Source organism: Hemicordylus capensis, chromosome 2, assembly GCF_027244095.1.
Source record: "Hemicordylus capensis ecotype Gifberg chromosome 2, rHemCap1.1.pri, whole genome shotgun sequence".
Taxonomy (NCBI): Eukaryota; Metazoa; Chordata; class Lepidosauria; order Squamata; family Cordylidae; genus Hemicordylus; species Hemicordylus capensis.
Window position 1 is genome coordinate 67816275 of NC_069658.1, and position 24763 is coordinate 67841037.

General features: G+C 43.7%; 1 protein-coding gene across 1 annotated transcript in view; it reads right to left on the reverse strand.

The window, feature by feature from the left end:
- LOC128348305 (solute carrier organic anion transporter family member 4C1-like) overlaps positions 1 to 24763 on the reverse strand; it is a 56133-nt gene that overhangs the window by 11690 nt on the left and 19680 nt on the right. The window contains exons 3-9 of the mRNA XM_053304154.1: positions 21728 to 21922; positions 19340 to 19436; positions 17968 to 18089; positions 17373 to 17488; positions 15134 to 15278; positions 8724 to 8919; positions 6955 to 7117 (exon numbers count right to left, since the gene is read on the reverse strand). Of these exons, the coding sequence (XP_053160129.1) occupies positions 6955 to 7117; positions 8724 to 8919; positions 15134 to 15278; positions 17373 to 17488; positions 17968 to 18089; positions 19340 to 19436; positions 21728 to 21922 (1034 nt within the window). The remainder of the gene's footprint in view (positions 1 to 6954; positions 7118 to 8723; positions 8920 to 15133; positions 15279 to 17372; positions 17489 to 17967; positions 18090 to 19339; positions 19437 to 21727; positions 21923 to 24763) is intronic.

Consider the following 24763-nt stretch of genomic DNA (forward strand, 5'->3'; position numbering starts at 1 on the left):
TGCAGCCGCACACGGGCCGCTGGCGGGCTAGCTACGCCCCTGTCTCTATGTGAATATTTCTCTTTCTTTTAAATCCTACGCACTGCACTTTAGTTCATGATCACTTGCACTTACATATTTCAACAGAGAGCATTATGGATATGACTGCCTTAGAATGTGTTTAAATGTAAACATGATATCTGATGAAGTATCCAGAGATTATTATAAAGTTCTCTCTTACTCTGAAGTTCCCAGGGTTCTCAGAATTCTCAAAGAACCAGGTATGTTCAAAGAGAAAATGATAATTTCATGAACAAATGGTGTGCCATTCTTAATAAATGTTCACAGCATTTGGTGGTACTAATAGTGAAAATATCATAGATGACCTATTCAGTAACAACTTGAGATAGAAAAACGGATGGACAACCCTTCAACACAAACAGATCAGAGGTTGTAAAGACTGGATAAGGAATTAACACATTTTCAGGAAGAGCTTAAAGCATTTAAACATAATTAAAATGTTAGATGAATCAGATTGTGTGAATAAGAAGGCTTATGAAAAGAACAAAGAAAGTATCATTTTCTAGTCAGGAAATTTTTTCACTTCCTCGAATACAGAATGGGATTCTTCAACGGGGAATAGCAGTGACCATGAAGGCAAAGAACCACATTCCACTTCTTTCTTCTTAGGACAATCCAGGGAAGACACATGTGGGATTTTATCACACATGGGCAGAAAGAGAACTATAGAAGACAGAAACATGCAGAGGTTCTCCAGAAGGAGACTTTTTAGTCAGCCTCTCCGAAAGAATTCTCACTGTACAAGGCATGATTATTCTCAATAAAGGTATCTCTTTTGTTCCTTGTCCCACCGTGACCCAGTTCAAACAAGATTGGATGTATTCTGTTTCTTTAGGAAAATAAAGATGCAACGATATTTTAAAAATTGAGTGTCGTTACAGGGATTCTTCGATGCGATTTTGGTCACATTCATACTTCATTCCCACTGGACCAGTTGATCCGGCTACAAAGGTCTATAGTATATAGTCATTCAGGATCTTAAGGAACTAAAGCATATGCCTGCCTATGCATGGCACAATTTTAGTCAGGATTACCCGGCACCCCACCATTGTCAAAGGAGCAGATAAAGGGGGTGCCGTAGTTGTAATGAATCAGGACGACTATAGGCAGGAGGTAATTTCACAACTTTCAGAAAGTACTTCATATATATCATGCTCCTAGAACCCTAATAAAGGGAAACAGAATGAAATTAAAATGCTTTTGGGGAATGGTTTAATTTAGATTATATTTCATCTTTGGAGTACTGTACGTTTTTATTTAATATGAGACCACATGTTCATTTTTTTAAAATCTGTTACCAAAGATACACAAAGGTATTATTCCTCCACTTGATCACCCTATTGCATCTGGGAATGAATCAGTTTTAGAACATTTATCCTAGTTTATTATTTCGTGAAATCATTTGTTTTTCTCATCCCTTCATGTGTTTGGGATTCCTCCAATTTTATTAATATACTAAACCAATGAACATGAATTCAAAGGTCCCCAACTTACATATGGGTTGTGTTCCCAAAGTTTGTTTGTGTGATGTTCATAACTTGGAATGCATATGATTCCCAAGAGCGACAACTTGTTTGTATGTGCAGGCTGGGGTTTGTAAGTTGAGGGCTTTCTTAATGTAATATGTTATGGAGTTTGTTTGTATGAATGATGTTTGTAGGTTAAGTAAAGATAAAGTGTGCCGTCAAGCCAGTTTCGACTCCTGGCACCCACAGAGCCCTGTGGTTTTCTTTTGGTAGAATACACGAAGGGTTTACCATTGCTTCCTGCCGCGCAGTATGAGATGATGCCTTTCAGCATCTTCCTATATTGCTGCTGCCCGATATAGTACCAGCGGGGATTCAAACCATCAACCTTCTACTTGTTAGTCAAGCATTTCCCCGCTGCACCACTTAAGGTGACTAGGATGTTTGTAATTTGGGGAGTGTTTGTATACCAATATCCCACAGGACCAAGCTTTAGAGATATTGGAGGACACTGTTCAAAAATGCACAGATAAACATCCATTCATTTTCTATTATCTTTCACCAAGTTGGCTCTTCAAAAGAATTTTTTTTTTAACAAGAAATACTATTGGCAAACTACAAGTGTAGCTATGGGGTGCCCTATGGCCCTGAAAACAGCATTATATTTATGGCACTCATTTTGGTGTAAATGGTATAATCTGTGCTTATGTAATTTATGTGATTAGTTTTGCACCACAGTAAATTGATTGATTGATAGATATATGGCAGCTTTTGAAAAGGAGTATGTTTTCTCCTTGAATAATCCCTTTTTTTCCTACGTTAAAGGACAGTGAAGATATACTGATGGTATTTATTTATTTTTCTGATTTGGCAAGGGGGAAAGGATTTGCTGATGGAATTTCATGACTAGATTAATTCCAGGAGTGAAAATTTAGAATTTGATTTACAACACACTGAGAAAGAAGTGGATTTTACTGAACCTACTGGTGATCAAAAATAAGGATAGTCCTTACACCTCTATATAAAAAGCCCACAGATAAAAACACATTTCTTAGGTTTGATAGCTTGCATCCTCATACCTTAAAACATAACTTACCTTTTGGACAATATTAAGTTTGAGTTCATTTGATGTATATGTATATGTAAAAAAAAAATCTATGTGGGTAAAACAATTACAGTAGACAAGATATGCATTGAAGGAAGTTTGGGCAATATAGGAAATGTTAGAAGGGGCCCCTTTAGTAGATCATCTTTTGGAGGAAAAACATAAAACTTGGAAATAAGGTGTTGGGCCCTAGAGCAGGGAGATGAGGATGAAAAGACTCTTCTGATGGAAATAAAATGGATTCTAAAATAACAACTTTAGTATCTCAAGGTCTTACTGAAGATTTACACTGATACAAACCTATGTCCAGATATATTTTCATGATATACTACGAAGGGAGGATAAGTTTTGGTAGTGGTAAGTTTATACAGGATGGTCTCTCTGCAGTGAGGGGCATGGAATTTAAAATTTTGTTTTGTTCAGAATGAGTGTTTTATTAGGGTATTTAGGCTTCAGCTATGACAGTTGTTTGACATTTGAGATTTGTGGAGAGGTTGGCTGGCTTTAGCCTCTTTTTAAAACGTCTTTTAAGTTTTGAAAGGCAGGCATGGGCTTAAATACAATTCTTATATTATGCTAGTTTGTGGAGATTTATTTATGTAGTTATTATATGTTACTTTGACATTAGTGAGCTTGTTTTGTGAGTAGGTGTAATTATCTTGTTAAATGTAGGAGGTAATTCATTTAGGTATATCCCCTTATATAAGAATGCAATTTTTGTTCATTTATAGTTTGGGAGAATAGCAAACCTGGGCAGAGTTAGTAAAATGTATAAAAGTTTGGATCATGATATATTTGGAATTAGTATTGAATTTCATGTTTAGATCATTTTGACAAGGTTTTCCAAATATTGTGTGATCTGTTAAGAGCTTTTTATGTGTTGTCCTTTGTATTTGGATTTTACTGTTTCATTCCTATAATGAGCAATAATGAGTATAATTGCTCTTTATTGTTTTTGTTCTTGTTCTAATGCCCTTGACAAACAATTTTATCTAAAACGCATTGGGCCTACTAAAGATAATCACAATGCATCTGAGGGTCCCCTCTCTTTTTTGTTTCCTTATTCCAAGAACAGATTTATGTAATGCATCTTGTCTTGCATTTGTCTCCGATGTTGTTTAAGATCTACATGAAACCGCTGGGAGAGATCATCAGGAGATTTGGTGCAGGGTGCTATCAGTATGCTGATGACACTCAAATCTATTTCTCCATGTCAGCATCATCGGGAGAAGGCGTAACCTGCCTGGAGTTGGTGATGGGCTGGATGAGGGATAACAAACTGAGACTGAATCCAGATGAGACGGGGGTACTCATTGTGCGGGATCGGAACTCAAGAGACAATTTTGATCTGCCTGTCCTGGAAGGGGTCACACTTCCCCAGAAGGAACAGGTACGCAGTCTAGGTGTGCTTCTGGATCCGAGCCTCTCCCTGGTCTCCCAGGTTGAGGCAGTGGCCAGAAGTGCCTTCTATCAGCTTTGGCTAATACGCCAGTTGAGTCAGGTTCTTAAGGTGAACTACCTCAAAACAGTGGTACCTCTTCTGGTAACCTCCAGACAGGATTACTGCAATGTGCTCTATGTGGGGCTGCCCTTGAATGTAGTCTGGAAACTACAGTTGGTCCAGAATGTGGCAGCCAGGTTGGTCTCTGGGTCATCTCGGAGACAACAAATAACTCCTGTACAGAAGGTGCTACACTGGCTGCCGATATTTTTCCAGGCAAAATAAAAGGTTCTGGTTATAACCTATAAAGCCCTAAACATCTTGGGCCTTGGGTATTTAAGAGAACGCCTTCTTCGTCATGAACCCCACCACCCACTGAGATCTGCTGGAGGGGTTCATCTGCAGTTTCCACTGGCTCGTCTGGTGGCTTTTCAGGGACGGGCCTTCTCCGCTGCTACCCAGAGGCTTTGGAATGAGCTCCCAAGTGAAATAAGAGCCTCCCCATCTCTGGACTTTTAAAAAAGTCTTTAAAGACGCATCTGTTCACCCAGGCTTTTAATTAATATTGTTTTAATGCTATTTTAAAATATTCTTTTAAAAAATTTAAATTGTTGTAATGTTTTAAACTTTTCATTTTTGTTTTAACTAATGTTTTACTTTGTTTTTATTTTGTTGTAAACTGCCCAGAGATGTAAGTTTTGGGCGGTATAAAAATATGATAGATAGATAGATAGATAGATAGATAGATAGATAGATAGATAGATAGATAGATAGATCTGAATGGATTTGTGACTCAGGCAAAGATATTGATATCCTGCTAAAAGTAAGTGTTTTGAAGTCCCAATTGTCCCACCAGTGGAAGTTAAAAGTGCTTAACTTCCTAGAAACTTCTGGAAAGCAAAAATCACAAAGCAATTCAAGACAGAGCAATGGACAGAACAGAATAAAATCACTAAATGTGAGCAATTAATACTATGTTAACTGCAAGCCCACGAACCACATGCATATAAGGCAGTGTAGAACTTCAGCTTTTCAGTCATGCTGAATATCTACTAGTGTGTCGGCGTGGAATGTTTAGAATCACCAAAGGATAAAGGAACCACATTGCCTCCTTCAATGGCTACCTGGGGCTGACTCTCCTTGATGAGGGGAGAAAAGCCCAGGGAGTCAGTCCATGCAACTACTGTCTTGAAGAGTTTGAGGAAAGTAGGAGGATAGCTGCCTCCTCCTCCCTTCATTTTCCAGGTAAGTGACAATGATCTGAGAGACTAATTATGTAGGAGGCACTCTTTCGAGCCAACTGCTGCCACCTGAAGACATGCCCATGCCCATGCCCTTGCTCCCAACAAAGCACATCAGGAGCAGAAGGTCATGTCCTGCAAGGGTGCAGGACTTACCAAAGCACGGCCTTCCTCCCAACTCTACCACATTTGGCTTTACCATGGCCGGAAGTGGGAACCTACAATCTACGAGGTTACTGGGACATGTTCTGACAGGGCAGGATCTCCTTGTCACACAGACTCCATTTTGAATGATGATCTGAGACTTATGCAGCAAAGAATTTGAAGCTGCTCCCCTCACCCCACACACAAACACCTGTTCTTGGGACATGGTCTCCCCCCTCTCCACTCTCTTCCTCCTAGCTGTGTCTTTCTCCAGTAAATATGGACATATTTTCCTCCAGTAAATATGGACTGTTGCTCCCTCCTCTCACTCCTTCTGCACTTAGCCAGGAAGACCATTCTGAGCCCATTACTGTCAAGCATTCATCCAGAAGATGTAGGAAGTGGGAGAAGATATTGGACAGGATCTGGGATGTTGGTGATGGGAGAGGGGCTGGCATAGGAACGTTGGAGAGGGAAGGAGCTAAGTTGCTATGGAGGAGAAGGTAGAGGGCAATTGCAGCTTTCCATCAATCATATCCCATCTGCCCAATTTATCAGCCATTTTGTTTGTTGGGGAATAATGCCATAAAAAGCAATTGAGTAATGAAAGTTATCTTGTGTGTGTGGTGGGGGTGGGGTGAGTTAATAGGTCCTTGATTTTTTGGAAAACTCTATAGCCCCTTTATTAAATTTGCAAGTAGACCAACTACACCAGCTTGGATAGGTGTCCTAAAGATCCTCCTATGAAATTATTTTTGCACAGTTTGGAGAAGCTGATAAGCAAACTCTATTAGAGAAGCCATTCCTAATGATAGTAATCCTAATTTCAGATATTATCATACCCATTAATTGAAATGTTAAAACTGTTGGTATATTTTTGGACATCTATCACTCAAAAACTATCCAAAAAGCCTGGGTTAGGCTGCATGTGTGAAGAGTTGGGAGTGACTTAGCTCCTAGCACTGCCCCCTCACCAAGCCCCACTTTTTAACCCAGCATTTGCAGTTAAAAAGTGGGCAATCACTGCTGGGTTAAATGGCTTCCCCCTCGGCCTGCCTCCATTTCCAGCAGCGAGCTGGGGGGGGGGGAGGAGTGGCCATGCTGAGCGCAGTGGTTATTCTAATGAGAGCAGCTGCAACGCTCATGCCCTGGGGCACCCTGGGATGTGGGGAGGGGAGTCCTCCCGCTCTCAGTGTCTCTCTCCACTGCACCACTGCTCGTGTGGGCACATGGTGGGGCAGAGGGGAGGACGGTGACTGCTCAGCTGCCGGGGAAGGCAGGCAACCTCCTGCCTTCCCCACAGCCACACACCCTCCCCAGCGAGGCTGTGTGAAAGACATCAATGAGTACATTTCAATGAGTATATTGAAAGACATCAATATACATTTAAAAACAGCACATAATTATTTTCAGGAAAGAATCTATAGAATACTTTAACATCCAGAACACAGACCTAAGGTAAATTGTACCTCAGTTCATGCAGTGAAATAACAATACCTTTACATTTCTGTGGGGCAGTTTGACCACTGATCCCCTACATCCTGCAAAACATGGAGAAAAATACTGGACTTCATCAGTGCCACAGACTGGTGAATAGTATGACCGCATGCATTTGCAATCAGCATTACATGGTGCAATCAAGTTTGAAAATGTGCCTGTCCTGAAACAGAAAAGTAAAAATGAAACGAAGTAAAAAATATGCAATGTTCTGTATTCCCTAAGAAAATATTCTGAAAAATACATGCATAGTGTTCAAATATTCAGTGGAATAAACATGCACAAAGTCAAACAACAACATATTTATTATCTATATAGATTGGAGGTAGGAATATCAAAGGCTAAATTTGCTCCTTCATAAGTTAGCACCAGAGATTTTGAAAAAAATAAAATAAAATAAACCCTGACCAAATGTTGGTTCAAGTTCTGGTGCCCCTGAACAACTGTTAGCATTGCATGGTCTAACTCTTACACTGAGCTAGCCCATTGGTCCATCTTACATAAGAACAGCCCTGCTGGATCAGGCCCAAGGCCCATCCAGTCCAGCATCCTGTTTCACAGCATCCTGTTTCACACAGTGGCCCACCAGATGCCCCTAAGAAGCCCACAGGCAAAAGGTGAGGGCATCTTGCCCAGTGTTCTCTGCTCTGCCAGCAACTCTCCAAGGCCTCAAACTGGGTCTTTATCAGTCCAACTGTACAAGTTCCTTTTAACTGAAGATGCTAAAGATCAAACCTTCTGCACACAAACCATGCACTCCATCATATCCATCACTGGCCTATCCTCCAATGGCCAGTGATGGCTATTGGAGGATAATTAGCCATAAACTACCTAAGCCAGATAGATAATGACATTAAAATGGTTGCTCCAGTAGAAAGAGAACACAACAGCAAGAGATTCACATGTGCCCTGTCTGAAAGATAGGCCGTGTCATGATGGTGCTGATAATCTGCTGGATGGGTCATATTTTTTTGATGATAGGACTGATCAGCTGTTAAGTGACACAAGCATAATCAGCAGAGTGTCTATCCATGAGTACTAAATGTATGGGATTTCTTCACTCATAGGCCTTACAGTGTGTACAAATCTGCATACAGAAACCTGTGCATCTGGGCATGCATTGTTCCCACTGGATCAGGGCACATATCGATAACTGTTCCTCCGCATGAAAGTTTGGAAACTTTACAATAAATTGCTCCTCTGGTGAATGAAAATCACCATGTTGAAATGTTATTTTCTATTACTGCCTGTCAGCCTTCAGTGTTGGTGAGTCTTCTCAGATTTTTTTAAAAAATGATTTTATGTTCATTTCCCCCCCTCTCTTAATGTCTTTATTTATCCTTAAATCAGACACATGATCTTATAGATATTATAGGCTTAATCATTCACTACATTTCTGATTTGGCATCAAAATATTAGTATTGTGGAGGGGAAGGCAATTTCCCCTGCGTGTTTTGTACACTGCGTGTTCCTCAGCAAAAAAAGGATGGGAGGACAAGACAAAGACAAAGTAGGGGAGGTCTCCCACAATTCATCACTGTAATGCTTTGTGCACAAACACAGAAAGTAACACAAATAACTGAATGCATTTCTGAACACACACATCTCAACTGCCCTCAGTTCCTCCATCAGAAGAGTGACGGCTTCCACACGGCTTTATTTTTATGTGGGAGGTTTCTGTCCATTAACAATATTTCTATTTATATTATTTATTTATTTTATTTTAAACATTATTTAAGGAGGCAACTGATGCTTTAAAATACACTTACCCATTATATGTTTCAGATACACCTGCAAAGGGTTCATTCCCACAGTTGGCAAACAGAAACACCATATTTAGTACAAATGCCACTGTACAAGTAGCAATAATAAACTTGATTATGTTTTTGCAACTCAGTTTGAACCTGGAAACTATAACACCACTTATAATTTGGCCAATTGCTGCTCCTGGGATTAATACAAGTCCTGGAAGAAAATAAAGCAACAAGAGTTATCAAATAAACAATTAAAGAGAAGGTAACACATTTTACTGTAACAGGCTTCACTAAAATTACTGTATTTTGTATGCCAAATTATCCCTAAACAAGTGAATTTTGGCCCGTTAAATAACGGGCGCTAGTAACAGGCGCTCCGGCCCCCCGCCACCATTCCCCCCCCCCCACTGACAGCCTGCATGCCGCGGCCAGTCTCCCGGCTGGGCAAGGGCCCCAAGGTCTCCGCGGCCGCCGCCGCCCGCCCTCCCTCCCAGCTGCTGAGACCTCCTTACCCGAGTACGCCTGCGTCAGTCGGGCGATAAAAGTTCCTATTTAGAGAAGGAGAGAGGAGCTCGCAAGCAGAGCTCCTCTCTCTGAAAAGCCTCTTCCCGAACTGGCGCTTTGGGCGCAAAGGACGCCTATTGCGTCCTTTGCATCCATAGCGCCAGTTCGGGCAGTGACTTTGCACAGAGAGGAGCTCTGCTTGCGAGCTCCTCTCTCCTTCTCTAAATAGGAACTTTTCTCGCCCGACTGACACGGGCGTACTCTGGTAAGGAGGTCTCGGCAGCTGGGAGGGCGGGCGGGCGGTTGGCGGCGGCCGCGGGGGCAATTACATGGGCCAATTTGGCCCTTAATCATGGGGGGGGGTTGGTTCAAAAAGGAGGACTCGGGCAGCTGGGAGGGCGGGCGGGCATTGGCGGCGGCGGGAGCAATTTATTGCTACGACGATGGGGACATCAACCGTCGTTTGGGGCACTTCAGCTACTTTGGCCAACATGGCCGCCCGTGTCTGGGCGGCCGTATCTTTCTCGGCGGTTCTGGGCATGCGCTCTGCGCATGCCCAGAACTGCCCAAAAAGACACGGGCGGCATGGGATCACACACAGGGGTTTTATTATAGAGGATAATTATTAAATCCACCTTTCACAGTTGACATATATGCCTCAAACTACTTCACTTTCAGACATGCTTTACAAGCCTGTTCTTACTGGATATCATCAGTCAGTTCACACAACTGGAGACTAAGTGGTCCAGCACTTGATGGGCACACAGAAGATCCAACATTCTATACTCAGCCCTACCTGACACCCTGTAGAACTATTACTAGTCAGAGCAGACCATACTTAGCTAGGTGGATCAATGGTCCAATTATGCATATGGTAGCTTCTTAGTTCCTATGGATTGTTTCATGGAATTGTGTGTGTGTGAATCATATGTCACGCACCAATGAACCAGAGGCTAGGTCTATAATCACTACTGTGCTTTCTCTTATAGCTGACATGCTTTCTCATTCATTACTAGCATCACTGTTTCAAGTACTGCAAAGCAGATTTATTATTTATTTATTATTAAAACATTTTTATACACAGTTGGCAGAAGATTCTCAGTTTTCTGGAAGACAACTGCAAGGGTCTGGCCCTCCACTCACAATAAAGTAACGTAAAGCTGTGCCGTCGAGTCGGTGTTGACTCCTGGCAACCACAGAGCCATGTGGTTTTCTTTGGGAGAATACAGGAGGGGCTTACCATTGCCATCTACCACACGGCATGACATGATGCCTTTCAGCATCTTCCTATATCGCTGCTGCCCGATATAGATGTTTCCCATAGTCTGGGAAACATACCGGTGGGGATTTGAACCGGCAACCTCTTGATCGCCAGGCAAGTTATTTCTCCGCTGCGCCATTAGGTGCACCCCTAAAAATTTTTATAAACCTGAGATCTAAAGATAATCAGAACAACAATGACAAAGGCACAGTAATTGCCTGGTAGGGGCTGACATGACCAACACAAGGAAAGATCTTTCCTTTTCATGTATTTAAGCTCTGATGGTGGGGGGGGGGGAGTCTGTTGCTGAGAATACTGTACTTTGGAAGATCAATACAGTTCAACCATATACAGGAGGACCTCATTATCCAAGGGGGTTCCGGTCCCACATATTACAGTGGATAACAAAACCACAGATAAGCCATTGAATCTATGGAAACATGGGGGTTAGGTTCCTAGACTTCCCAAAATGGCTCACAATCTAAAATGAAAACTAAGGTAGACACCAACAACTACCACTGGAGGGTTGCTATGCTGGAGTTGGGTAGGGCCAGTTGCTTTCCTACTAAAAAGAAGAGAATCACCACTTTAAAAAGTGCCTCTTTGCTCAGTTAGCAGGGAAATTTGTGAAGAAAATATACAAGACTTGCATTTGTGAACCGGCTCACCAAAGCCTGACCTACAAGCATTGAAAGCCAGTCCAGGAAGAGACCCAGAATTTCCTTCATTCTCCAGGCTTGAGGGGCGCTAAGATGCAGCCCACAGCTCCCCTGATTCAATAGCTGCCTGATAGCCAACCACTCTTTTTTGGCTTTCAGATGTCTCCTGAAGACACACCTGTTTTGCTGGACTTGGGCCAGCTTGAAGGGGGATTTCCTCTTCTTTTGAGTCCTATTCATTCATTAGAGAAAGGGCACACATTGCAAGCCATGACCCCCAAATTGTCTATGAATACAGCATGTGCCTGAGAAGATACACACTGGGGCCATTCACATGACTGCGTGTGCAGGAGCGGGGATGAGGCTGGTCCAATTCACCTTCCCCCTAGATGATCGCTGAAATGTTGCTGGGAGCACGGACTGCAGTGTGCAGCGCAGCACTCCAGAGTCCGAGACGACTCGTCCCAGTCACCAGATATCCCATAAGGCACCACACAACCCCAGGAAACAAGCGCTCTAGGAGCCCATCTCTGTGTCCACTGGGGCTGATCGCAGCCCCAGTGAACAAATGACATGGGAGCCTGGATTAAGGGCTCACTAAAGCCTTTAACCCTGGCTAAAAGCCCCGTTAAAAAGCTGGGCCAGGCATTGCTGCCCCACTGGGACTGGGCACTAATGCAGGCTGGCTTCCCTAGCCTGGGATAGGGTGCACGTGAGAACAGCCTCTCTGTGTGCCTTTCTCGTTACTCACAGTGCTGCACTCTATACTCATGGAGAGATTCTCTCCATTACTGTAAACACTGGGTGCCTGGCATTCCTAATTACAGGATAGGATCTCTTCCCTGAATACAGTGAGGCTGTTCTCACGCACACCCTATCCCAGGCTAGGGAAGCCCAGCCTGGGTTAGGTTGTGTGTGTGAACTGCCGGGATCAGGCCTGATGCCGGAGGGGCAGCACCACTTAGGGTATGTTGCATGGTAGATTGTGGGATATCCAGAGGCTGGGATGGAGCTCTGCACTGCGCCACACAGCACAGAGGCATGCAAAACCCAAAAAACCCTGGTTCGGCTTGTATCGGACTCGAGCCAAACCAGGTTCAGTTCAGTTTTGTGCACAATAGCTGAGCCCAGTTTGGTTCAAATTTGAACCGGTTCGGGTCCAACGTGGGGGGGGGAGATAGGGGCAGTTAAATTGTTTTTAAACAAGAATGACTTACCACTGCTGGTCAATGACTGAATAAAATTAGCTTCTCCTTACCACTGCCAAGGGCTGCGGCAGCTGGGGTGTGTGTGTGTCCCTCTGGGGGTTGGCAAATGACCACTGTGCATGTGCAGCGACCAAAAAAAATGGCCACTGCATATGCACAGAAGGCCGAAACAGCCCCGAAATGGGCCCGGGGAGAGGACAGCGGGGGTGGGGGAGTGGGAATTGCCAGAGACCTCGCCCTGCAGCACCCACCAAGGCCGCTGCAACCCTCAGTGGCAATGTCATTCATTTTTAATACAATTTTACTGTCCCCCACTACCCTCGAGCCAGACTCAAACTAGCCCGGCTGGTTTGGCTTGACCTTGAGTCAAACTGGGCCCAGCCATACTTGAGCCTTCGAGCTGAACCGGTTCGAGGTTGAGCCAGCTCGTACACCTCTAATGCAGCACATGTCCTCTGGGAGTGTAATCTCCACTCTCAGTAACATTTCAGCAATCGTCTGGGAGGAAGGTGAGTTGGAGCAGCCTTCCCCACCCCCACTTGCCCACCCGCTGCCTGCCCAGTCATGCGAAGGGCCCCAGTGTTTAGTGTCCAAGCTTGGTACAATGCCTGAAGAGGGCTTTTGTTTCTCTGGCATCAGTCTTAGTCTGGGAATGTTTTTAGCCTATTAATATTATAGGGAATTTAATACACTTTATAGTTGTATTGGAATGCAATGGAATCCATTCGCCAGCGTGGTGTAGTGGTTAGAGTGCTGGACTAGGACCAGGGAGACCCGAGTTCAAATCCCCATTCAGCCATGAAACTAGCTGGGTGACTCTGGGCCAGTCACTTCTCTCTCAGTCCTAACCTACTTCACAGGGTAGTTGTGAGGAGAAACTTAAGTATGTAGTACACCGCTCTGGGCTCCTTGGAGGAACAGCGGGATATAAAATGTAAAATAAATAAATAATTTCGGTCATTAACCAGACAAAAATACAACACAAGAGATAAGTAGTTCCAGCAATTATGATTCTGCCAGCACTTTCTTACAAAACACCATTTACAATATAACAATATAAGGCTATTGCCACGATCACTGGAAAGCGGGCTAAGGGAGCTTAACCCGCTTTCCAGGGATCGTGGGAACCAGCGGGCTCGCAGGCAGCTAGCCCACCTAATCTTCCCTCCACTTAAATAAGGTTAACAGAGCGAGCTCTCCATTAACCTCATTTGGTTGCTCGTGTGTCACCGCGGTGCATGGCGACACACGAGTAGACACCCGACTGGGAGGCTGCAAGCAGCTTCCTGGGCTCGGAGGTCGCTCCAGGATGCCCCGTGCACTCACGCGGGGCATCCTGGAACTTCTGGGGGCCACACAACCCTGATCCCCGCAGACCCTGCTGGCTCCGTGGCGGAGCCGGCAGTCATGTGGGTGGCTGATCCAGCTGCCCAGGGCTGCCTTTCGATCATCTGCGGGGAGAATGGGCTAAGCCCAGTCTCCCTGCAGACCCGGAAGAAGCTCTTCTCATCGATCGACACTCATGATTTTACCAACTGATTCCTTACACAGCTTTGAATGTGTAAGGAAACATTAATACCTTGGTGGAAACATTAATATCACTGTCAGACAAAAGGAGAGACACATAAAAGGCCAATGGCCTACCTGGGAGTCTAGACAAAATAGGTGACAAAAGTGCTAGCTGAATATCTTTATAAAATAAACAGTGAAGCAACATATGATCAACTGTCTCAACCACTGACTGACACGGGCATAACCTTTGAACAGGGGCGTAGCTAGCCCGCCGGTGGTCCGTGTGCGGCCGTGGTGGGCGCCCCGATAGCCCCACCCCCTGCATCTGACATCAGACATGGGGGGCGTGGTCTGGCTCCCGAACGGAGCCTTGAGGCTCAGTTCGGGAGAAGTAGCTTAACTGCTGAAGGGGCCATGCGGCCCCTTCGGCAGTTAGACCAAGGCTGGTGCTGCGTTCGCAGTGCAGCCCAGGAGTGGCTCTTCCCTGCAGGGAAGAGCCGCTTCTGGCTGCGTTGCGAACGCAGCACCAGTCTTAGCTCCTGAAGGGGCCTGGCAGCCCCTTCAGGAGCTAGTTAGGCTGGCACAGCGTTCGCAGCACCAGCCAGGAGCAACTCTTCCCTGCCTTTGCAGGGAAGAGCCGCTCATGGCTGGCACTGCAAACACAGTGCCAGCCTTTGTTTAGCTCTCGAAGGGGCTGCACAGCCCTCGCTCGGGAGCTAAACTCCCGCCCCCCGCGTCTGACGTCAGACGCGGGGGCGTGTCAGGGCCGCTAATGGCGGCTCCTGATTGGGCACGGCTTGGGTTCTTTGAACCCGTTCACCCAATTATAGCTAAGCCCCTGCCTTTGAGCAAAAGGAGTACCGAGATAGCAACCCTCTAAGAGAGCTGAGGGCAGCGCATTCAAGCGTGCAAAGGCAAATGCCCTTATACTCGTATTGTATTTTATGCTCTTAAGACTGATTTTGTTAGTTGCTGTGGGAAGAAATGTAAAAAGCGTCACACAACTCAAAGAAACAAACAAATTCCCAGCTGGTCCTGGTATGTGCAGTGCAATTCTAAGCATGTATGCTCAACAAGAAAGTCCGCTGAGATCAATAGGACTTAATCCCAAAAAGTATACTTAGGACCACCATCTTAGTATTCATTATTTTAAATATTTTAACTTTTAAAAAAGTGCCCAAGAAAGCTAATATTCCTGATCAAGTTTTAACCCGTTCCTGTTATGAAATAAAAGCAGTTCAACAAATTATGTTTTTTGGTTTTAAAAAATTAAATAATTACCTGCTAAGGTAGCTGAATAACTAGGTGTATATCCAAACTGCTGTTCTATAAATTTGGGCAAGAATGTGGCAAAGCTAGTGGCAACTGAAGATTCCAGCGCAGAACCAATTACAAGACACATCAATACAGGATTTCTCAGCAGCCTCTAGAAAGAGGAAATAAATTACTTGAATTCTCAAAACACTCAATGATGCTATAATAATGAACATATTTGATACTGCATATATCACAGGAATGTGCTCTTTTCTATAATTCCTCTTATGTTCTTGCACATATGTACTAGTTTGGTTATCAGATTGACTCTTTTCATAGCTTCACTTTTTGCTACACGATTTGTTATATCGAACTGTAAGTTCTTGGCATCTGAAAAAACAGCATCAAGTTGTAGAGAGGAACTTGAAGAAATTCCAAGCTAGTCCCATAATGTACTGTAATGGAAAACACTTTTCTCCATTTTCTTCTAGGTGAACAGCAGGAACATTGAGGTGTCTCTGTGTGTCCCTACAACTGTTCCCGATTTGGATCATATTGGTCCAGGCATTGCAAAGTTGATAGCGGGAATGGACACACAGACACACACGCAGAATGCCGGGTGATCTCATAAGCCTACTGAAAAGTAGGCTTAAAAAAGATAAAACTGTTTACTCATTGATTAGGGGCAAAAAGCCTTGCCAATGCAATACTTTGGAAATAACTCTGCAGGCCAAATAATCTACAGCTCTCTAGGAATTATGTATTCCAGACCAATGCATTTATACTGTCTGCTGCTCAAAAGCAACAGAAGAGCAATAAGCTGCTAAGAAGACATTCGCTGCATGATATGCAATTTGCCCAATCAGTTTGCATGGTAGGTTTTCACTATTACAGTGAGGAAAAACTGATCAGCAACTCAGAGTCGTATCCTGATTTGCTCATTTGCAGGAGTTGTTCTATTCATGCTAGAGGGCAGCGTTTTAGCCAATTCCCTCTTTCCTCTATCCCAATAGTGGCCGGTATGAGAAGGGTTGGGGACAGAAAACGGGTTGCAGTTGCAGCTTGTTCTCACTCTTCTCACCCTGCCCCAGCTGCCTTGCCTCTCTTGCCTCACCATGCTGTGGTGTTAACTTGAGGTGCAGGGACTAGCCTGTGTGTCTCAGATTAACGCCATGGCGGGGGCGATGTAAGAGGGAGCAAGGCAGCTGGGGTGGAGCCCAAAGGGCGAGAACAAGCCACAATTGCTGCTCTTCTCCCACTCCCCCAGCCCCACCCATACCAGCCACCAATGGCAGAGGTGCACCTAGGTAATTTTGGAGCCTGGACTTAAAGGCCTTTGGAAAGCCCCTCCACCCACCCATCCCCTGCAAATTAAGTATCATCATGATCAGCCACATGGCCACACCACCCGGGACAGACTAAAGAGGATTTGGCGGGCCCCAGGGGCTGTGGAGCCCCTGGACTTCGGCCCCGAAGTCCAGGGGTAAGAGCGCCTCTGACCACTGGTACCAATAGGCCAAAAGAAACAAATGAGAAAGATGCCCAAGGTGCTATAAAAATAATTACAAACTTGTATTCATTCATATGAAAATCTATTCATTTGAAAATGCTACCTTACATGTTCCAAGTGGAAAACGCTTCCTCAGAAACAAGTCAAAGAGGTAATATATTTTCATACCAAAAAATTAATAAATCTGTATTATCCTAATAGCAACTGGGGGGGTGGGGTCTTTCCCCATTTTTTTATTCTGAATGGTAAAAATAGCCCATCCTTACCCAAGCAGAAGTTCCTTCTGTTCATGGAAAAACTTAAAATAAAACCCCCCAAAGAGCCATTACTGTCCATTTTACCAATCCAAGTGGCTGGTCTGCCAGTTCTCCCTTGCTGAATTTATACATTAGTAAATAAGCATATCTTCTTTTTTTGAAGAAAAAATGGAAGTCTCAAGTACTTTCTACTCCCTATGCAAAAAGGCTACTCTTGATACTTCTTGCCACTTAGGAAATTAGGGAACAAAAGAACAATATTAGGAGCTAATAATCAATAGCAGTACATTAGCAAACATCTTAATTACTGGCAGCATTTCATTTCATTTTGAAAATGTAGAAATAAAATTATTATTTATGATAAATGAACTCATCTTTGTTCCTTTCCATTTTTCTCAATTATTTGTTCCAGTTTCCCAAAGCTTCACAACTGGAAAAACTAAAAGCAGTACAAAACTAAAAGCAATACATATTGCTTTGGATACATTGCTTAGATTACCCAGAGAGTCATTGGAAAGTCTTTCATGCTCTTCCCAAGATCCCCGTATTCCTTATTCCTGTCACTTCCACTGTGATGTGCTTCAGAAATCTTTTCAGCTTTTATTTTGCTTGTACCTACAAACAAAATTCATATTTAAAACGCAGCAAAGTTTGGACTTGTAACAAAAGGGCAGGAATAACAGCTCTTCACCATGATGAATCGGCAAAGAGTTAGGAGAAGTACAGAAGTGCTTTTCAGTTGACTGCACCAAAAGTTAAAACAGAAGTTTCAGAGACCATAAGATTTATTGCTGCCACAACCATAGAAAAACAGGGGTTTGAAGCTTCTGTTGATTAGACACCTCGGTTCCAATACTTAGCATTCTATGTCACACTTGTGAGCCATGAAGGCTAAAAGGTATGGCTAAAAATTAAAGCAAGATGTCAAATTTCTTTGGGGGGGAACCCTCATAGTTATAAAATAGGGATACTGAAGCCATGTGCAGCCTACATGTTCCAGTTTCTTTTCACACCAGAGCTTTAGGAGTTACAATGACATATCCAAGTCTCTAACCACTCAGAGCTACACCACCATCCTACTTTAATCTCCTTACCTGGCAGATGTTTTGGAAAATATGAAAATGGTACTATCAAAAGCCAAACACAGAAACAGCATACAACAAATGATATCCACCAGGCTCCAACCCAACGTGGATCTTCTGGATCGATGTATAAACTAGAAAGATTAATTCAGCAAGTACAATCTTAATTCAGTTAACTGAGCCAACTGACTGTATACCTAGCCAAGTTATTCTGCTTGATGCACTTTGGGCTTATATGTTTCATTGTTACACCTTATGCCCCTTGTTATGCTAACAGTTATATAAATAGTAGGAGTTTTGAAGCTTTGGTGGACAAATTGGAGCCAATGCATATTGTCCCAATTCATCCTGATTTGACCTGATTCACTCCGAATGAAGACACCAAGAGGTTTGAGGCTGATTGGTTTTATTCAATATATCTCCAGTTTGGTCGCTTCAGGCCATCCCTCTTCCCTCACACCTCACCACTCCCCCGACTCCTGAATATACGCGTTAGATCAGGCAGAGGGCAGGAGACAGGCTGGATGTATTTAATCTTGTTTCCGGCAGGAAAAGAGCAGTAGCTGTGGCAAAGACTTCACTTTCTTAAATGCTTCTGCAGACAATTTTTCCATCTTTAATTATCCTGCATTTCTGGGGAACGAAGGGTTCTTGGGAATTTTAGTCTTTTCTAGGGCTGCGGCCAGTGCCTCATCCAATAAGTATGTTCAGGGCTCAGGGGAGTAGTGGAGAGAGGCCAAAGGTTGACCCTGATTCAAAGGAACCCCTTGAAATCAGGTCAGAGGGTTGGAAATCTTTACAAGCATCAAATTGGTAACACCTCTAAAGTGGTTCCCAAATCTGATTGGCATAGCTTTGTGTAGCTCTGACAAACATTCTTGTACAATCAGCTGGGGCACTGACTGTGTTTTAAAATGCTGAAGGCAGTTACTAATTGATGCAGCTAGGCATAATTTTCCCCACTGTTGACAGAAAACAAAATCTGTGCACCAGTTTTTTCAAGACCACCTCCACTTGTGACCAAAAATCAGTTTCCCAACTCTAGTTCATCATCAGACTAGACAAGCAGAGCTATTATTGGGAACCAGAAAATTATTTCTCACTTTACTACTACTACTGCTGCTGCTGCTGCTGCTACTACAATATTTATATACCGCTTGTCAACCAAAGTTCTCAAAGTGGTTTACATAGAAAAATAAATAATACATAAAGAAGATGGTCCCCTGTCCCCAAAGGGCTCACAAGCTAAAAAGAAACATGAGGCACATTTCAGCAACAGCCACTGGAGGGATGCTGTCCTGGGGTGGGATAGGGTCATTCTTTTTAAGAAACCTGGAATTGTAAGAGTTAGCATTATGAAAGGAAGAAAAAGGAAGTGTCTTACCTTATATGATGATTGAAATCAACATAGATATTAAGCAACTGCCCTCCTAACACATAGCCAATAGCAGGACCCAATAATGCCATGGAATAACCAATTCCTGCAGAGAGAGGAGATGATAGGTTTATGTCTTAAGCCAAACGTGCGTGTAGTTGAGAAGACAAATGTATGTTTACCACATATGGATTCCATGGAAGTTCTTTCCAGACATTCAGATTACATAGACTGAATGTGCGGAAGAGAGCAGGATCACTGTGGCACGGCCCATGCACAATCACCAGACTATGCACATGCCCTACATAACTACAGCTCTACACACATGTCATGCACAGGTCACAGGCACAGCCTGCTGCCACAATCCTACTTAGCCCTACAGACATTTACTCAGTGCTTTAAATTTCTAGAAAAGGCTAAGGAAAAGCAATGCTAAATATTCATGAGGTGCTCAAAAGCCTAGATTCAAAGAAGCCTAGATCCTTTGACTCATGGATCCAAAGATAAGTTGCCAAGGCCTGCCTTGATATAAAAAGGCAACAAGACCTGCTGTGATTCCTTTGCTGTGAGGGAGGTGCCAGCAAATGATTCACAACTGCCATGCTCCCTGAATATAAGTGAATATTCCAGCATACTTGCTTGCATGTATTTGTCTGACAGTGGAAACAGTCACCCAAAAATGGCTGGATGGGGAGATCTGTGCCACATTCCCCAATAGGACTTGCACACACAGACACAAGGGCTCAGGATTCATGGATCAATCCCCACACATGCATACTCAGGGCAATCAAAAATGTTCCCTCCCTGCTCAGCAGCAACTGGCAGGACAGAACAGCAGCCAGCAGAAAGCAGCTGGCCAGTGGGAAAGTGTGTATATGGTCTAGGGTTGACTTTCACCAATTCAACCCTACCTACCACTGCACACCTCAGGGCACAATAACCTCTAAAACAATGAAGGGGCGGGGATAGGGTTGGGAAGGAGGGAGATGAAGAGACAGCTCCTCTCTGTTGGAGATGGAGTTCCAGTGCATCGACCTTTTACACCTACTATCCTAATGACCACTAGGGGCATTGCGAGTAGAGGTAGTGAGTGAGGGTCTCCTTACCTGTCTCTACTTTATGACCCCAAGACTGACTCTTCAGCACTTCCTGCGCTGAGTCACAATCCTTCCCTTCCTCCTGAAGAGCAGATGGAAACATCTCTCTCTCTCCTTACCTATTCATTATGTAGTCCTTTTGATTAGTTTCAGGTCTCTCCTTTCCAAGTGTACTTAACCAATAAATACTTGGTATTTAGTTCTACAAGGATCTCCATGCGTTTTCTCTAAATAGCTGCAACAACTAAACCATCCTCTACTACCCACTCTGTAACTGGAGTGTGTGCCCATTCCTTAGTGCTCTGCTGTTTTACCCACTGGGGTAAAAATTAACAACCTCTAACACTCTCCAGAAACCAAACCTGTAGCATCTCACTCTGCAATGCCCCATCTTTAAGCCAGCAGTGATGCTGGTTTCTGGAGAGGGGAGGTGGGCAGCAGCTGCTCTCCTTCTTCTGCATCCAGGTTCTCTGCTCTCTCTCTCACTGCTTGGCGTACCCTTCAGCCAGAACTAAAGTCAGACCTGCCTGACTTGGCACTGGTGCCAGTGTAACAGAGAAGGGAACAGCTGCTGCACCAGCTCCTCCTCCCGAGGCTAGTCTGAAATGTGCTGTGGGTTTGTCTGTTTGCTGGGGGGAGCTCTAGTTGCACATGTAGGGGAGATTAGTGTGTGATGCACCATATGCCCCATGGGGGGGGGGGTCGCTCCCGATGTTCCCTCACTCAGATGGCATGTCTTGGGCCAGGTCTGACAGACTGGCAGTCTCTCAGACAGGGATCTTCCTGGATATGTCAGGGATTGGACTTGGGACTTCCTGCAGGCAAAGCACGCACTCTCTTACGGGGATGATATAGAGATATTCTGGGAGATAATTAAAGGCATAATTGAATTGCTGCCATGGTAGCTTAAGATACTAACATGAGTCTGTGCAAGCAGGAGAGGCAGCAATGGCTATTTAGCAGGAGTTTAACATTGGGCTCCCACCTCCCAGTCTGGACAGATGACAAGGAGTAACTGAAATCGGATCCTGATGTTTCTAGAAGCATAATGCCATCGGGAATATCAATCCTACTCAGCAAATGATGCGATAATTGTTAAAATTTGCAAACAAATACAGTTAAAATTGAATTGCTGACACGTTATCAGATTCAGCTTGCTTCTGCAAAGTCATTAAATACTGGGGTGTCATCAAAAAGTAAATGAACAGAACTCACAGGAGATGCTATGCACAAACTTTCTGAGCCAATGCATAACCAAGATAAATGGCAATTTCAAGAAATAAAGTTGAGCTGAGCTTACCTATATAAACTGAAGCTGTGTGTTTGGGGACACTATCATCAATAAAGGCTGTTCCCAGAGTGTAAAGCGGAGTTCCACCTGCTCCCATTAACAGCTGTCCCAGCAGAAAAACATAGAAGTAGTTGGAGAGTGAAGATCTGGAGCCAGTAGTGCATGTGGCATTAAGGCCTTCATTAAGAGGTGCTGGGCAGGTTTCTAGAAATACAGACATCATTGAGTAAATCTAATCAATTTTTTTAAGACAGGGGTGCACAACTCAAATGCCCCAGTGGGCCAGAACCAACCACAACCTGGCACCCAGGGCCCGAGGTCAACATTCAGTGAATTATGACATTAAAATTATTAAGAACGTTAATGGAAGCAACTATTAGTTACTTATGGATCTGTTCCCCTGTCAAGGAACCCACAATTTTAACCAAGGAAAGTGCCCATAAAATAGGCCCTATCTCTTCTCAGTCAGTGGAGCACCTGGAGTACATGCCAGCCCCAAATAAATACCAAGTCCTCTCCTCCTCTTCCTCAGTCACAGTTGCTTTTAAGCGCCAACCCTAAGCATGCAGTCCTAGAGCTCTTCATGGGTCCTGCTGTTCATGGTTCCTACTGTAGGATACTCCTATCTTAGGGCCAGCAAAGAAGTTCCTGTGGGCCAGATCTGGCCCCCAGGCCTTATGTTGTGCAGGCATGTTTTAAAGAAAGGATAGAGAAAGTGTTCTGCCTCTGTGTCAACTCCTCCTGGCACTATGAATTATCACAAGCCCCCATTTGAATTTTAACAGAACTCTGTGATTGCACTTAACACTGGAGATGTTAAAGAGCAGCTTTTAAACCTACAGGTGCTTAGGGGCATCCTGCTTAGAATGGCATTTCCCTTAAAAGAAAAGAGCGGTGTTCAAAACACACTGGCCAACATGTTCCAGTCTAACGCAATCTATACTCATCTACCGTGCTGCTGGGGACTCCTAACAAAGCATCAGCCATCTTGCACTTCTGAGCAAGAGCACAAATACTAGTGTGCCTGCACTCCAGAAGCTCTACTTAGATCAGAAGCATGTTGCTTGACCATGAGCAGTGCGTTTTCAATCCAACTAGTGCTTCCAACATGTGAGTACACTGATTTAAGTACCTGCTCTGTTGCACGAAAGTGCATGACAGTCAGCGCTTTGTTAGGAGCCCACAGCAGCATGGGTAGGTTGGAACCTCCTTCATTAGTCTGCAGAACATGTGGGCCAGTGTGCCCTCAGAAAAGCCAAAACAAAAAAGGTGACAACAAGCACAGAAAAACTAACGAGAGCCAATCAAGTCAAAACAAGTGCAGGGCAAACCCGGCCATGCAGCGACCTGAAGTGAGCTGCCTAGGGAGATGTCTTTTGGAAGAGGGAATCTGGGGTATCCTGTCAACACCCCACCCACTCACCTGGTTACACTCCTGCTTCAACAGTCACTGAGAAGGAGTGAGGCTGCTGCCCGATTCTTTGAGCAACACTCAGTTTTCTCCCACTTCCACTCCCTTCTCTTACTCCTTTCCAAATTCAGTGCAGCAGGAGGAAGAGGAAGAGGTGCAGCTATTCACCTGCCTGATGACTGGCTGCAACATGACTCTGCCAGGTAAGAGGTGGGAGATGAAGGACAAGAGGGTGGCAGTATTTGGCTCCTGCTTTAGCACAGAGGGAAATGACTTGACTAGCAAGCCAGAGGTTGCCAGTTCAAATCCCCACTGGTATGTTTCCCAGACTATGGGATACACCTATATCGGGCAGCAGCAATATAGGAAGATGCTGAAAGGAATAATCTCATACTGTGTGGGAGATGGCAATGGTAAACCCCTCTGGATTCTACCTGTGGTCGCCAGGAGTCGACATCAACTCCAGAGCACATTTTACCTTTTAGGTAACAAAATATCTTGGGTCACTACTAAGGACCAAATGAGATATGATACAAACATGTTGTTTGGCTGACATTTTTGTGTATTAGTGTGTTAGTAAATATCAGTTGTGGGGAGTGGGGAGCACTTGAACAGGGGGCCCATTTTCACTGATTTCCCCTTCCGTCTGAAATACATGGTGGCACCTACAAATATGTCTCTGAGGGTCACACAACCCACAGAGACATTTTTTAGGTGCCACAGAGAGCTTCAGAGGGAAGGGAATATTGGTGAAGATTGTGTCCCCTCCCCACATGCACATCTACATGCTTTAGTCTGGATAAGTCCAGACTAACGAAGTGCAACACACGCACTTCATTAGTCTGGATGTCAGCTACTATAATTATATACAACTGTAAGATTTAATTTTGAGCCACCTTTGTGCATCAAATATCATAGATTTATGAAGCACATTTGACACTGTACTTCAAACCATTAATTGTGCTAATGTAACCATTACTCCATGTAGATCACTCTATTTTCATGCTGAGATAGTTAAACGTTTTTTAGAACACTGTTGACTTACAAAATAGGAGAATAGTTGTGTTTGTACCACAGAACAACAACAAAAAACACAGCAGGCAAAACAATGATCTCATTGGACAACTAACGTTTGAAATATTGAAGGTAAGCTTTTAATAATACAAAGTCCTATTTCAAACAACAGCATAAGATCCAGTTGCACACTACTAAGATAATCACCACCACCACCAGAGGGAGCTCCTATTTAATGTATTACTATCATTATCCATCTATCTATCTATCTATCTATCTATCTATCTATCTATCTATCAAATTTATATACTGCCCAAATTTTGTCTTTGGGCGGTTAACAGTTAGATAAAGCAATTTTAAAACAATTAGAACACATAAAATTTAAAATAATTCAACAATTTAAAATCAACCAGAAAATTAATACCTACAAATTTATGACTACTAAACTACTAAATGACTTATGACTACTAAACTCATTCAGAAAAACAATGTTTGCTTCACTAGAGGATTGTTGGGTTTTTAAAAAAAAAAATAAGCCCCCTTTTAATCAGAAGTCCCTTTAATAAGCATTTTTAAAACTAAAATCCATATATATAGATTTTGCCTACAGTCATAAACTC